At 38.2% G+C, this 12,137-nt stretch overlaps 2 protein-coding genes across 5 annotated transcripts in view; one reads left to right on the top strand and one right to left on the bottom strand.

Annotated features, from left to right (window-relative positions):
• The window catches only part of Hps5 (HPS5 biogenesis of lysosomal organelles complex 2 subunit 2), a 45,352-nt gene extending 43,126 nt beyond the window's left edge, over window positions 1-2,226 (bottom strand). The window contains exons 1-3 of one of the 3 annotated variants that reach the window (XM_026414480.2): window positions 2,137-2,178; window positions 1,801-1,894; window positions 1,469-1,702 (exon numbers count right to left, since the gene is read on the bottom strand). The gene's annotated coding sequence lies outside the window, so the exon portion shown is untranslated. Of the gene's footprint in view, window positions 1-1,468; window positions 1,703-1,800; window positions 2,115-2,136 lie in introns of those variants that run through there. The other 2 variants (XM_026414481.2, XM_026414479.2) reach the window with 2 other exon arrangements.
• A 427-nt stretch (window positions 2,227-2,653) lies between these two features.
• Gtf2h1 (general transcription factor IIH subunit 1) overlaps window positions 2,654-12,137 on the top strand; it is a 33,508-nt gene continuing 24,024 nt past the window's right edge. For both annotated transcript variants that reach the window (XM_026414484.2, XM_026414485.2), the window contains exons 1-2: window positions 2,654-2,743; window positions 11,417-11,584. In XM_026414484.2, the coding sequence (XP_026270269.1) occupies window positions 11,431-11,584 (154 nt within the window). In that variant the 5' untranslated portion in view covers window positions 2,654-2,743; window positions 11,417-11,430. The remainder of the gene's footprint in view (window positions 2,744-11,416; window positions 11,585-12,137) is intronic.

Raw genomic sequence — 12,137 nt, 5'->3', positions numbered from 1 at the left:
TTTAGGAGTCTCTCATTTAAATGCAATATTCTGTTGATAAGGCCTCAAATACTAAAGTCTTGTCAGCAAGCATTAAACTTATCAACCAAAATTTTAACAGTGCTTAATTAAGGCCTCTAGATCTCTCCATTGAACCCAGCAGGGGCCTGATATGTATGTTGGTTGAATGAAGTGAGAAGTAAGGTACAGGGAATTGGAATACAAAGAATAAAAGCTTGAATAAAAAAAACTAGATAGGAATTAACAGGGATAAGAATATTAGGTAGCAAAAGTCAAATGCCCAATGAGAACTTTGTAAACTAACACAGAGTTGCCTATCTGTTCAACTAGTCTCAGTAACTATTCTCAGGTACACATTTATGTGTGTGTGTGTGTGTGTGTGTGTGAGAGAGAGAGAGAGAGAGAGAGAGAGAGAGAGAGAGAGAAATGGCACCAATTTCCAGGCAAAAAGAAAACTGTACCATTACACACATACTACAGTCTTATTTTCTGGTAGTAATTTTGTCTCATACAATTCAACATGTACAAGAAAAATGCTTAAAAACAACCAACCAAAAATTTAGTAGAGCTATACTCAAAATACTTGAGAACTCCTGATCTAAAAAGATTCTTCTCTCATTTTTTTCACTCATTCATTTTATTGTGTAGCTAATACAACATCAGGCACAGTGGTGGGAACAAAGTAAGTAAAACAATTCCAGAAATCAATTTACAATCAAACAGGGAGAAAAACACAAATACCACATACAGATATAAGAGAAACATAAACAAAGTGCTTTTTTAGAACTTAAGGATTAGAGGGATCACACTGAATTAAAGGGAACCACAGATAACTTCCTAAGGGAAGTAGCACCAGCACCAGGTAGGTCTTCTCGGAAAGAAAGGGAAAGGGTAGTAAATAGTGCAACAATAAGCAATGATATAGAGATGGAAAAATGAAAATATATTTGAAGAACACATATTCAGTCTTTGGTTGAAACACTGAATGGAATAATGAAAGATAAAGCTGGGTCCTCTATAATGGGATCAGTAGAGGAGATCTCATCTCTATTTCTTACTCCAGTTCATCTCCCTGTTACTTCTCTCCTATTCTCCAACTATACTGAACTATGTGTGGTCCTCTTTCAATCTATAAGTTTGTTGTGCCTCCATGATTTAAAATATGCAGTTCAGGGGCTGGGATCGTGCCTCAGTGGTAGAGTGCTTGCCTGGCATGTGTGAGGCCCTGGGTTTGAATCTCAGCACCGCTTATAAATAAAATAAAGGCCCATCAATAACTAAAATATATTAAAAAAATAAAATAAAAATAAATAAAATAAAATATGCAGTTCATAAACTCTTATCCCATCTAACAAAACCTTATCTTTCTCCAAAACTGAGTTTAAATGTCACTTCTGTGAAGTCTGTCACAGCTCTATCCTAACAATCAAAAAAATTAAGCCCATAGATGAGGGTGAGAAATGCTTACCAAAATCAATCAGTAAAACAAATTCTTAAAAGGTTGGCTTGTTCAAAGCTCACAGGGCTAATAAAAGGTAGAGTTGAGCCGAGAATACACATCTGATAAGTCCAGATCTAATCATCTTCCCATTTCCCCGATTTCAATGGTAATGTGAAAGAGTCGTATTCAGGGTTTGCTGTTCACACATCAAATACAAATCACAGCGTTCTCTTGGCCCACTAGTTGTATGGAACGAAAGGGCTGTGAAAGAGACAAGGAAAGGAACAAAAATTAAAGAAATAATGCGAAAAGGAAGTAACAGATTTTATTTCCATGAATAATAATCAGAGAATTCTCACCTAGAGAAATTGCAACAAATTTTGTCACTGCATTCATTCATTCAACATTCTGAGTATCTACTACGTTCTCAGCCTTCACGCACCGCTGGAGATACTAGGATAAAAATACACAGTCCTCGACCTCAATAAATTCCTCATCTAGTGGAACCACTACCTTTTTAACAGCGATAACATTAATACTGTATTACGCCCTCTTGAGTTCCGGTAACCAAGTTTTCAAAGCCAGGCTCACAGACCAGGAGCCCAAAAGTCCCAGCCCTGCCACACCACATCCCGGTCAGCAGCTCCCAATTTTCAGAGGTCCGGACCTTCTGGGCTCCGCACCCAGCCACTCACCGTGCACTGACAGCGGAACTTGAACTTGTCTCTCCCTTCTCGCTCCTCCCCGGCCTGACTTACGTCACCCAGGAGCGCCGGGGACGCGGGGATAACGCTATTAACGGCACTTCCTTGTCACGTGACGATTACGCCCCTCCTTGCGCGTGGTCCCACCCCCTCAGGCCGCGGTTGCAATTACGCTCTCTACCACCTGCAGTCGGTGGGTCGCCGCAAGCGGAAGACATGCCGTTAACCGGGATCGGAGGAGCCCTAAGCCAAATGGGTGTGACAGATAGGATTCCGGAGATCTTCACCGCACGAAACCGGAGAGAGGAAACGAAACAGGCGGGAACCGGTGGGGGAGGGAGGGAACTAACGGAAGGTGTCATGGCGGCCGCGCTCTGGGGTCACGTGTCCCGCAGGCCCGCCTTTGTACTTCCGGTCACGTGCCCTCAGAGACCTCGCAGCCAGCGATGGAGGCGAGACCCCCCAGTAACAGAGGCGGTGGCCACGGCTGCGGCCACTGGGTTTCAGCCGCTTCCCAGCAGCAGCTTTAAGCTCGACGGAAGTCGACCCGATCCAACTCACTCACTCACTCCTAGCCGGAGGCTGTAGCTTCCACCTGGTAAGTTTAGACCAAGAATGCGGGCAGGTGGGCGGTGAGTAGCTGACAGGCCCGGGGGTCGCGGGACGGCGCGTATTCTGCACCTTTTCCCAGCGTCGCTTTTGCCGTCTCCACACCGTCTAAGATTGCCGCCTCCTTTGCCCTTATTATCCCGAAGTAGGAAAGAGGCGACCCGACCCTTAATCTACTTGTCTAAAGGAGTCCTGCCCTTCCACGGAGCAGGGACTCCATCCAACCCCGGGATCTGACTGACTTCATGAGAATGAAGGAAGTGGAGGCCCCTCCCGGGCAAAGAGGTCCTTCCCGTTAGGAAACGTACTGTAGAGAGTCTTTCGGTTTCAGTAAGGAAGGCTCTCACCTTGGTGGCCGAATGAGCTCGTGCTTCCACCTGTCAGTCCTGCAGCCTTTAAAATTTTTATTTACACGTGAGCCAACCTACACACTTCCAGTTTTAGTCATTCCCGATGTGATTGTCATGTAATGAAAAAAAATGGAAATATATAATTATTTCACAAATTTTCCAATGTTATCAGGCTAAATTGAGTAAGGTGGCTTATCTGATTGGCTTATGTATTTATTGATTGATTGATTGTGGTGCTGTGGATTAACTCAGGAACGCGCTACCACTACTGAGCTACATCCCCAGCCCCCTTTATTTTTTGAGACAGGGTCTTGCTGAGTTGCCAAAGCTGGCCAGGAATTTGGCGATCCTCCTTCCCCAGCCACTGAGTCGCTGGGATTGCAAGACCACACCCAGCTGATTGACTTTTTTTGTTGTTGTTTTTGTTACTGAGGAATGAACCCGGGGCACTTTACCATCCCTAGCCCTTTTTTTCCCCCCGCTTATATGGAGTCTCTCTAAGTTGCTTAGAGCTTTGCTAAATTGCCAAGGCTAGCTTCCAATTTGTGATCCTCCTTCCTCAACCTCTCAAACTGCTGGGATTATAGGCATACACCATCATACTTGGCCAGCTGATTGAGTCTTAAATGCCCTTTTTAACATCTGTAAAATAGGAGTGGAAAGAGGTAGGAAAATTTTTTATCTATCAGAAGATCCAATTTAAAACATGAAAATGCACTGGGGATGTAGCTCAGAGGTAGGACACTTGCCTATCATGTCAGAGGCCATGGGCTCAATCCCCAAAACAGCCAAAGAAACAACAAAAAAAGACCACCAAGAGTGGTTTAAGGGCTGGGGTTGTGGCTCAGTGGCAGAGTGCTTGCCTTACACGTGTGAGGCACTGGGTTCAATCCTCAACAAAACATGAAAATAAAGATTGTGGGGCTGGGGATGTGGCTCAAGCGGTAGCGCGCTCGCCTGGCATGCGTGCGGCCCGGGTTCCATCCTCAGCACCACATACCAACAAAGATGTTGTGTCCACCGAGAACTAAAAAATAAATATTAAAAAAAAAAAAAGATTGTGTACATCTACAACTAAAACAATGTTTTTTAAAAAATTGGTTTAAAATACACTTTGCAGTACTGGCTCCATACAACCCAATATTCTCTCATTATACAGAGTTGTGATTTTTAAACTTTTTAAAGGAATTAAACAATTTCTCCCCGTGAACTCTTATCTGGAATGCCAGTATGTAAAGCAGCATGCTTTGGTGGAAGGCTATACCAACTTAACCTCCCCTTTCCTAGAGGCTAATCTTTGGTTATTAAGACAAAGTTGCCAATCCTAAAATTTTTAACAGCTAAAACCATAGCTGTGAAGGTGGAGAAGTCGTAACAGCAGGGAAAATAACCTCTAGGAGCAGGCCTAAGGTTTACAGAAGGACTGGGCTCTAGGGAGAACTTAGAACCTATAAGTAGTTTTAAATCCTTAATTCTTAAAGGGGGAGATGGTCTGCTGCCTTTACCCAATTGACCTTTAGCAGCATGACACAATGATAGATTTGAGTCTCTCTTAAGTGATGTTAAATGCACATTGCAGTGCAAATGTGTAAAAATAATTAAAGTGAATGCTGAGAGGGCTCTTTAATAGAACAGATTGATACAGTCAGAGGGAGAAAAATCAGTTAAAAGCAGAGGCAAATATCTGACTTCAGTAGGTTGTGAATGCTTCATATGTGTACTGCTCACAAGGCTTTTATCTTCTCCCTGCTCATATATTATTTTAAAGCCTGTTTGTGTGTGTGTCTGTGTGTATGTGTTTCTCTTGCCATCAGAATGTTGTATGGTGTATTTGAGATCCCTTAACCCTTTGACCACTGTTCCTACCTTATGGATATTGCTGTTAGAGATGTCACTGTGCTCTTCCCGCTTTCTTTCCTCCTACCTTTAATGTAGCTGTGTCAGCCATTGATATAATATTCCCTCTTTTCCCCACTTTGATTACCAGATGATTATTCTTCACTTTTGGTATTCTTGTCAGTTTTTGTTTTGTTTTGGTTTTGGTTTTTTGCAGTGTTTACTAGTGGTCATCAGCCCATTTTCCTCTATTATGCGTCTCTCACATATTCCTCTTGACTGTCCCTGCACTGCTGTAAAGTGAAAAGGTACTTGGCCCTAAAATTGCCACATTAGTATTCTCCTTAATATCATACTTGTTGGGAAAATATCCTTAAAGCAATACATTTTGGTTACTTTTGACATACTTATAAGTTGTTATTCCCTGTATTGTTGAATTATTAAAACATTTTTTGATTGTTGATACAAATAGTATTCCAGATCTCCTGTCTTTTATGTAGATAAAGCAGCTTTCTCTGGCAATTCTCCTATCTGAATGGATAAGGGTGATAGGAGTTTATATTTTACGTGTTGTCTTTTTTCTCCTCCATTTATCTCTGCACTTTTAAAAAGTGTATGTAGGTGATGGAAATGCACAGATGCAGTAATTAAAAGATTTCTGCTCAACCATTTTAAATTCTTGCTATCCCTGTTTCCTTAGAGGGCAGGATCCAGTTGATGGAATCTGTGTGAGAAATGGTGCTCTGATATGTGAATTGAGGGCTCTAGTGCTTCCTGGAGTTGAGCCTAGGATTTATGTGCAAAGATTTCTTGTGTCTTGCTGAGACTGGATTCTTTTAAGAACAAAGATCTTATAGAGATATCACAGATATTTGTTGGATTCTTCCTAGGAGTCAAATACTAGGCTGCTTGGTGCTATACTATGAACACAAGTGGCCTCTGCCTTCCTTTATTAAGTTTGCAGTTTGTCGAATTTGAAGAATTTAAAGAATTACAGAAAAAAGAATTACAGGGACTGAGGCTGTAGCTCAGTGGTAGATGGCTTACCTAGTATGCATTAGGCCCCTAGTTTGACTTCCAACATCAGGAAGAAAAAAATGTAGTAAGTGCTATGGGGAAATAGCAAATGTTAGCTAATAATTTGGGGGTTTGTTGGTGTTTGGTTTTGGTTTTGGTGGTGCTGGGGGTTCAATCCAGGGTTCAATCCGAGCCCAACATATGCTAGGCAAAAGCTATGATTTTGAAGTTTAGAGTACTAGACTGAAAAATATTCGTAAAAGTTAGCCAGTTGATGGAAAAATGTAGCTTCAGGCAAATAAATTTTTAACTGCATATCAATACTTTTTTGAGAAGGTCTTGGTATAAAAAAAGTTATGATAGGGCTGGGGTTGTGGCTCAGCAGTGAAGTATTTGCCTAGCAAATTCAAGGCCCTGGGTTCGAGCCTCAGCACCACATAAAAATAAACAAAATAAAACTATTGTGTCCAACTAAAAAATAAATATGAAAAAAAAAGTTACGACAGTATTATCACAAAGTAATCTTTTAAGTAAAGCTAGATCTTCATTGACCGGACTTGTTTAAATATAGCCTACAGCAATATTTCTCATAAACAGAATATTTTGTGGCTCTTATTGAGTTCTACTGGGAAGACCTGTTTGCCTCCCAAGGAAACTCCCTCAAGAAAAATCCGAAAATCACTGAAGCCATTTAGAATAACCTCAGAGGTTCATTCTATTAACCCTCCTAAAATTGGTACATTCGTTCTTGAACAGTTAACAGAAACACAACAGATGATCAGGGAAACTTGCCAAGCAAATTAACTGAGACAATTGACCATTGTGCCCAGATTCAATAATTTGTCTCTGATTTTTTTTTTTTTTTTTTTTAAGGTCCCACCTTTTTTTTTTTTTTTTTTTTCCTGGTGGTGGTGCTGGGCATTGGAACCCAGGGCTTCATGCATGCCGGGCACACACAGTCTACAAATTAGCTGCATTCCCAGCCCTCCCCCAAGTGAATTTTAATAGGTTTCACATGTTATGTTATATAAGAGGTTATGTTTTTCCTGGTTAATTTAAAGTAGCTGATTCAAAATCAATTTATACAGTCCCATGAATTCTTCACTTTACAGTTTCTCTGTCTTCACCTACTTACTTTCTCATCTTCTCAACTTGGAAATTTTCTGTTCTTTTCCAAAGCTAACACTTTGCATTTGTGCCTGTAAGCCCAGTTAATTGGGGACTTGCTCTATCAGCTACCCCTGTTCACTGTTTTTTCTTCTAATTACTGATGTGCTTTAACTTATTTAATAATTATGTGGTAACCTCCACCAATTCTCCTCTCCCATCTTTCTCAGATTTTAACTCATGTTTCCTAAAATGTCATTTGTATAGCATACAGTATAGTTTTATAATTTCAGAATGGGCTGTTTTCTTTTTCTTTTTTATGGACACAATGCTTTTATTTATTTTTGAGGTACTGAGGATCAAACCCAGTGCCTCACACGTTCTAGGCAAGCATTCTACCACTGAGCCACAATCCCAGCCCCCAGAGTGGGCCTTTTAAGATTAATTGTCTGTTTATTATGTGTATTAGGAGATTGATATAAAAATATTTAACAATTCCCTAAATGTAAAATTTTATAAATTAAAATTTTAAATTTATACATATTATAGAAATTGAAAATAGGGGTTACTTTTAATTCTTACCCACACTTTACTTGTAAACATATGATTTGATAGGAAATACATTTCAGGAAGACATTAACTACTTTTCTCATTACTAAATACTTATTTATTGTAGATCATCCAGAAAACACAAAGAACATTTAAATCATTTATGTTTCTGTCACTCTTAAATAATTGTTATTAGACTAGTGTCTATCTTTCTAGTTATGTATATTTGAATAATGGCATAATGAATCTCTGAGGTCAGCCTCTCTCTTTCTCTCTCTCTCCCTCTCTCACTCACTCTCTTAAAAATAAATAAATAAATAGATTTTAGATAATTTTTTCATATAATAATATGATTTTTAAAATATAATAATAAAACATGCTTTATATCTTTTCATGTAATTAAGTAGTCCTAAAATAGAGGCTTTTGGACTTTTTGAGCAACTAACCTTTAATCAAAATCTTAGGAGAACATCAAAAGATTAGTCAGTTAAAATATGGTATTGTGTAGTAAGAATTTTAACTCTTTGTTATATTTGGTGTATACATATCAAAACTGGAGATTGTAGAACAACATAGGGAAATATTTTCAGTGGCAAATGAAAAACACAAAATCATTAACTTGGATTTATTTTATAATATCTGGAGTGGTGATACAGTTAATATCAATGCAATTTAAAATGAAGAAAATTGATGTTAGGGCTTGGGGTTTGTGGAGTTTTTTAAAATTCCTTTTCATTTTTGAATTTGATAAAAGCAATTATCTAATTAGGCTTTAGTCTAACAAATTACAAATGCTCACATGATGCAGACTATCTCCACCTATATGATTCAACATTGCCTGACACTCTCCATATCCAAAACTGAATTCCTTGTGTTCACTTTCAAACCTGCCCTTCCTTTTCATTTATTTCTGTAAATGGCACCTTGTCCTCATGTCATTAAGAGTTAGAAATGGGGCATTAGTGAGCAATTGTGACACTTCTTTCAGTACTTATAATGTCTATTGATCTGCTTCCTTGGTTGTCCTTGATCCCTTCCTCTCCAGTTTCACTGCCCCAGCCTGGTTCAGAGACCTGTTCTGATCTCTCTCTAGTCTCTATAATGCTACCTAGAGATTAATTTTCAAAAATACAGATCACTCAAAAGTATTTAGATATTTAGAGGGTTTTTTTTGCTTAGAACATAGAATGGCATTCTCCACTCTGCTTCCGTTTTAATCGTCTGACCTCATATCCCACTGACCTCCGACATGATTATCATACTGAATCCAGATTCTTTACCATTCTTAGAGAGTTTCACACCTTTGTTCAAACCATTCCCTTTGTTTGCAATGCCATTTACCCTCTACTTTCTTCATCAAAATCCTCTCTTCAAGACCAAATTTATGCCTAACATGGTGGCACATGCCTGTAATCCCAGTTACTCAAGGCAATGCCAACCTTGGCAACTTAACAAGAACCTGTCTTAAAAAATTAAAAGAGGGGGTACTGGGGTTGTAACTCAGAGGTAGAGCGCTCACCTGGCATAAGGCTCAATACTTAGCATCATATATAAATAAAAATTAAGATATTGTGTCCACCTACAACTAAAAAAATAAAAAAATGAATTAAAAGAGGGACTGGGGATATAGCTCAGCGGTAGAGCACTTGCCTAGCACGTGTGAGGCACTGGATTCAATCCTCCACGTTATATAAAAATAAATTTAAAAAATAAAGGTACTGTGTCCATTTATAATGAAAAAAATTGTTTTTAATTAAAAAGAGTTGGGGATATAGCTCAGCAGTAAAGCACCCTTGAGTTCAGCACCCAGTATTGCCCCCCCCAAAAAAAGGATCCAGTTTATAACTATTTTTGTATAACAAAGAAACTACTGATACATGCAACAGTATGGTGAATTTCAAAATGATGAAAATCCAGAGACATAAAAGTACATATGTAAGATTCCTGGTACAAAAACTAATAATAGGTGATAGAAATCAGAAGATAGTGGCTGGAGAGTAAGGAAAACAGAATTAACTAGAAAATATATGAGGGAACTTTTCGGGGATGATGGAGATGTTCTGTCTCTCCTTTGGGGTGTTTGTACATGGGTGTATGCAATGGGCAAAACACATCAAACAGAACACCGAAAAAGCTATATATTTTGTTTGTTTGTTAATTAGACCTCAATTTTTTAAAAAATTGTATGGCAAACCAGGGCTTCCCAAGTAAAAAAAAAAATTGCCTGAGTCCTAACTCAAAATGTTTTTTGTGTCCCTTTTGGGACTTGACACATTCTAATTTGTATTACAAACAGATAGCACACATACACACATTTTGCTCACTGGGCTAGAAGCTCTTTGAAAACAAATCTTGCTGTTGACTTTCATTCATCTTTGGACAACTTATAGGCTCTTCGGCTCAGTACACATTTCCTAAATAAATATATTCACCCTTCACCCTTTTCCCACCTAGAAGACAGTTCATGCTTGTAGTAAGCACTTGGAAGGCTAGATGGAAATGCCGCTTGAATTCAGGTGATTGAGACCAACCTGGATAACACAGTAGAACCCTCCTCTTATACAAAGGAACCTGAGGCTAGGAATGTAACTCGGTAATAGAGTGCCTGCCTGGTTTGTGCAAGGCCCTGGGTTCACTCCCCAGCAACCCCCCACCATGTAAACACACACAAAAGCCTATAAAAGGGAGAGATGACTACTTACAATTCAGATAATCAACTTAAGAAAAATTAGAAATCAGATCTCACTTTTTTTGGTGTTGGGAAGCAAACGCGGGTCCCTACACGTGCCAAGTAAGTACTTTACCACTGAGCTACATTCCAGGACAAATTTTTATAATACCTAGATAAACTGATTTCAACAAAATTATACTTTAAACTGTGCCTGAAAAAATAAATTTAAAAAAAATTAAACCATTCCTTTGTGAATGAAAACTAAAGGCATAACTTCACAAGAAATGGCATACATGTAGCATTGTGCCATAATTTTCCCTATCCTAAAGTATGGCAGATAACTATTAGTTTGGTATCTTTCCTTGAGCCCAGACAACCTCTAAGTTGTTTTCAGTTTGTATTCCAAATAACTACACTAAGTCTCAAGGATTTGGGGAAGCATTTAATATTCCCAGAAGAAAGGTGCTCAGGTAGTTTTCTATATAGCTGATTACCAATACACAAATCAAGAAATAGTTAAAGACATTTGATTGATAAGAGAAAACTAGCATGTGAAGTTTTAAATATTAAATGTTTCTTAGCTATATACACAGAAGAATCTTAGACCAGGAATCAGGAAACTCTTTTAAGTGGTTTCATCTGGGAGTATTTCTGGGAAGGCCACACAGATTTAGTGACCTAGCTGTTTCAGTTGAAACAACTTTGTCCTAAATATCCAAGAGGGTCCTGCATAATTCTAAATTTCTACTGTTCTAAATATATATTATATATAAGACCACATATTTGTAGTCAAATTATATGTTTATGGTTTAAGAATATTCCCGAGGAAAATAAAAAAATAAATTGAAAATTACTTTCATTAGTATATGTGTAAATGGTTTGAAAAACTGCAAACAGGTGTTATAAACTGAGTGTTGTATAAATTTACACAGGTGGTATGATGAGCAGGGAGAAATCTATAGAGGAAATAATGCAAGGCAACTTTATGTTCAACTTGGAAGAGCCTTTTTTTTCCCCTCCTCATTATTTTCTTACAGTTTAGATATTATATTTTGAAGGGACTTTCTAGTCAACAAACCATTCCCAATTGATGTGTGAAATTTTTTTTTCATTACCTTTTTTCCTCTTTTAGCACCTGAAGCCATCATGGCAACTTCATCTGAAGAAGTTTTGTTGATCGTGAAGAAGGTGCGTCAAAAGAAGCAGGATGGAGCTCTATACCTCATGGCAGAAAGAATTGCTTGGGCGCCAGAAGGCAAAGATCGATTTACAATCAGCCATATGTATGCAGATATTAAATGTAAGTCAGCTATACTAAGGTTTAATACATATGTATGATACATTTGCTAGTAACTTTATAGAAATATTGTTTATAAATCTTTTGTGGGTTTTGAATTTTATATCAAAAAATCATGTAGAAATTACAAAATGCAGGCTGGGTAGAGTGTTCATAGGTAGAGTGCTCGCCTAGCATGTGTGAGGCACTAGGTTTGACCCACATAAAAATAAAATAAAGATATTGTGTCTACCTGAGACTAAAAAATAAATTAAAAAAAAAGAAATTGCAAAACAGGATCAGTGAATATATACTATTTTATAACCTGATCTTTTCACTATTAACAGATTGACATACAGATGTAAATCTGCTTCATGTGAAGATTTATACATACTCTTAAGAATTGTGTAACACTACACTGGATGTGTGTGTAGTTGTGTTTTTAACTCTTCTCTGTTGAAGGACAGTTACGAATGAAGTTTCCAGAATTTTGTTGTTGCAAGTACTTCCACAGTGTAGAACTGTGCACCAATATCTTTTTGAAATTGTGTAGGTAGAACACATCCCTGCCAAAGAT

The sequence above is a fragment of the Urocitellus parryii genome, chromosome 4 (genome assembly GCF_045843805.1).
Source record: "Urocitellus parryii isolate mUroPar1 chromosome 4, mUroPar1.hap1, whole genome shotgun sequence".
NCBI lineage: Eukaryota > Metazoa > Chordata > Mammalia > Rodentia > Sciuridae > Urocitellus > Urocitellus parryii.
This window is presented reverse-complemented; position numbering and strand designations above follow the sequence as displayed.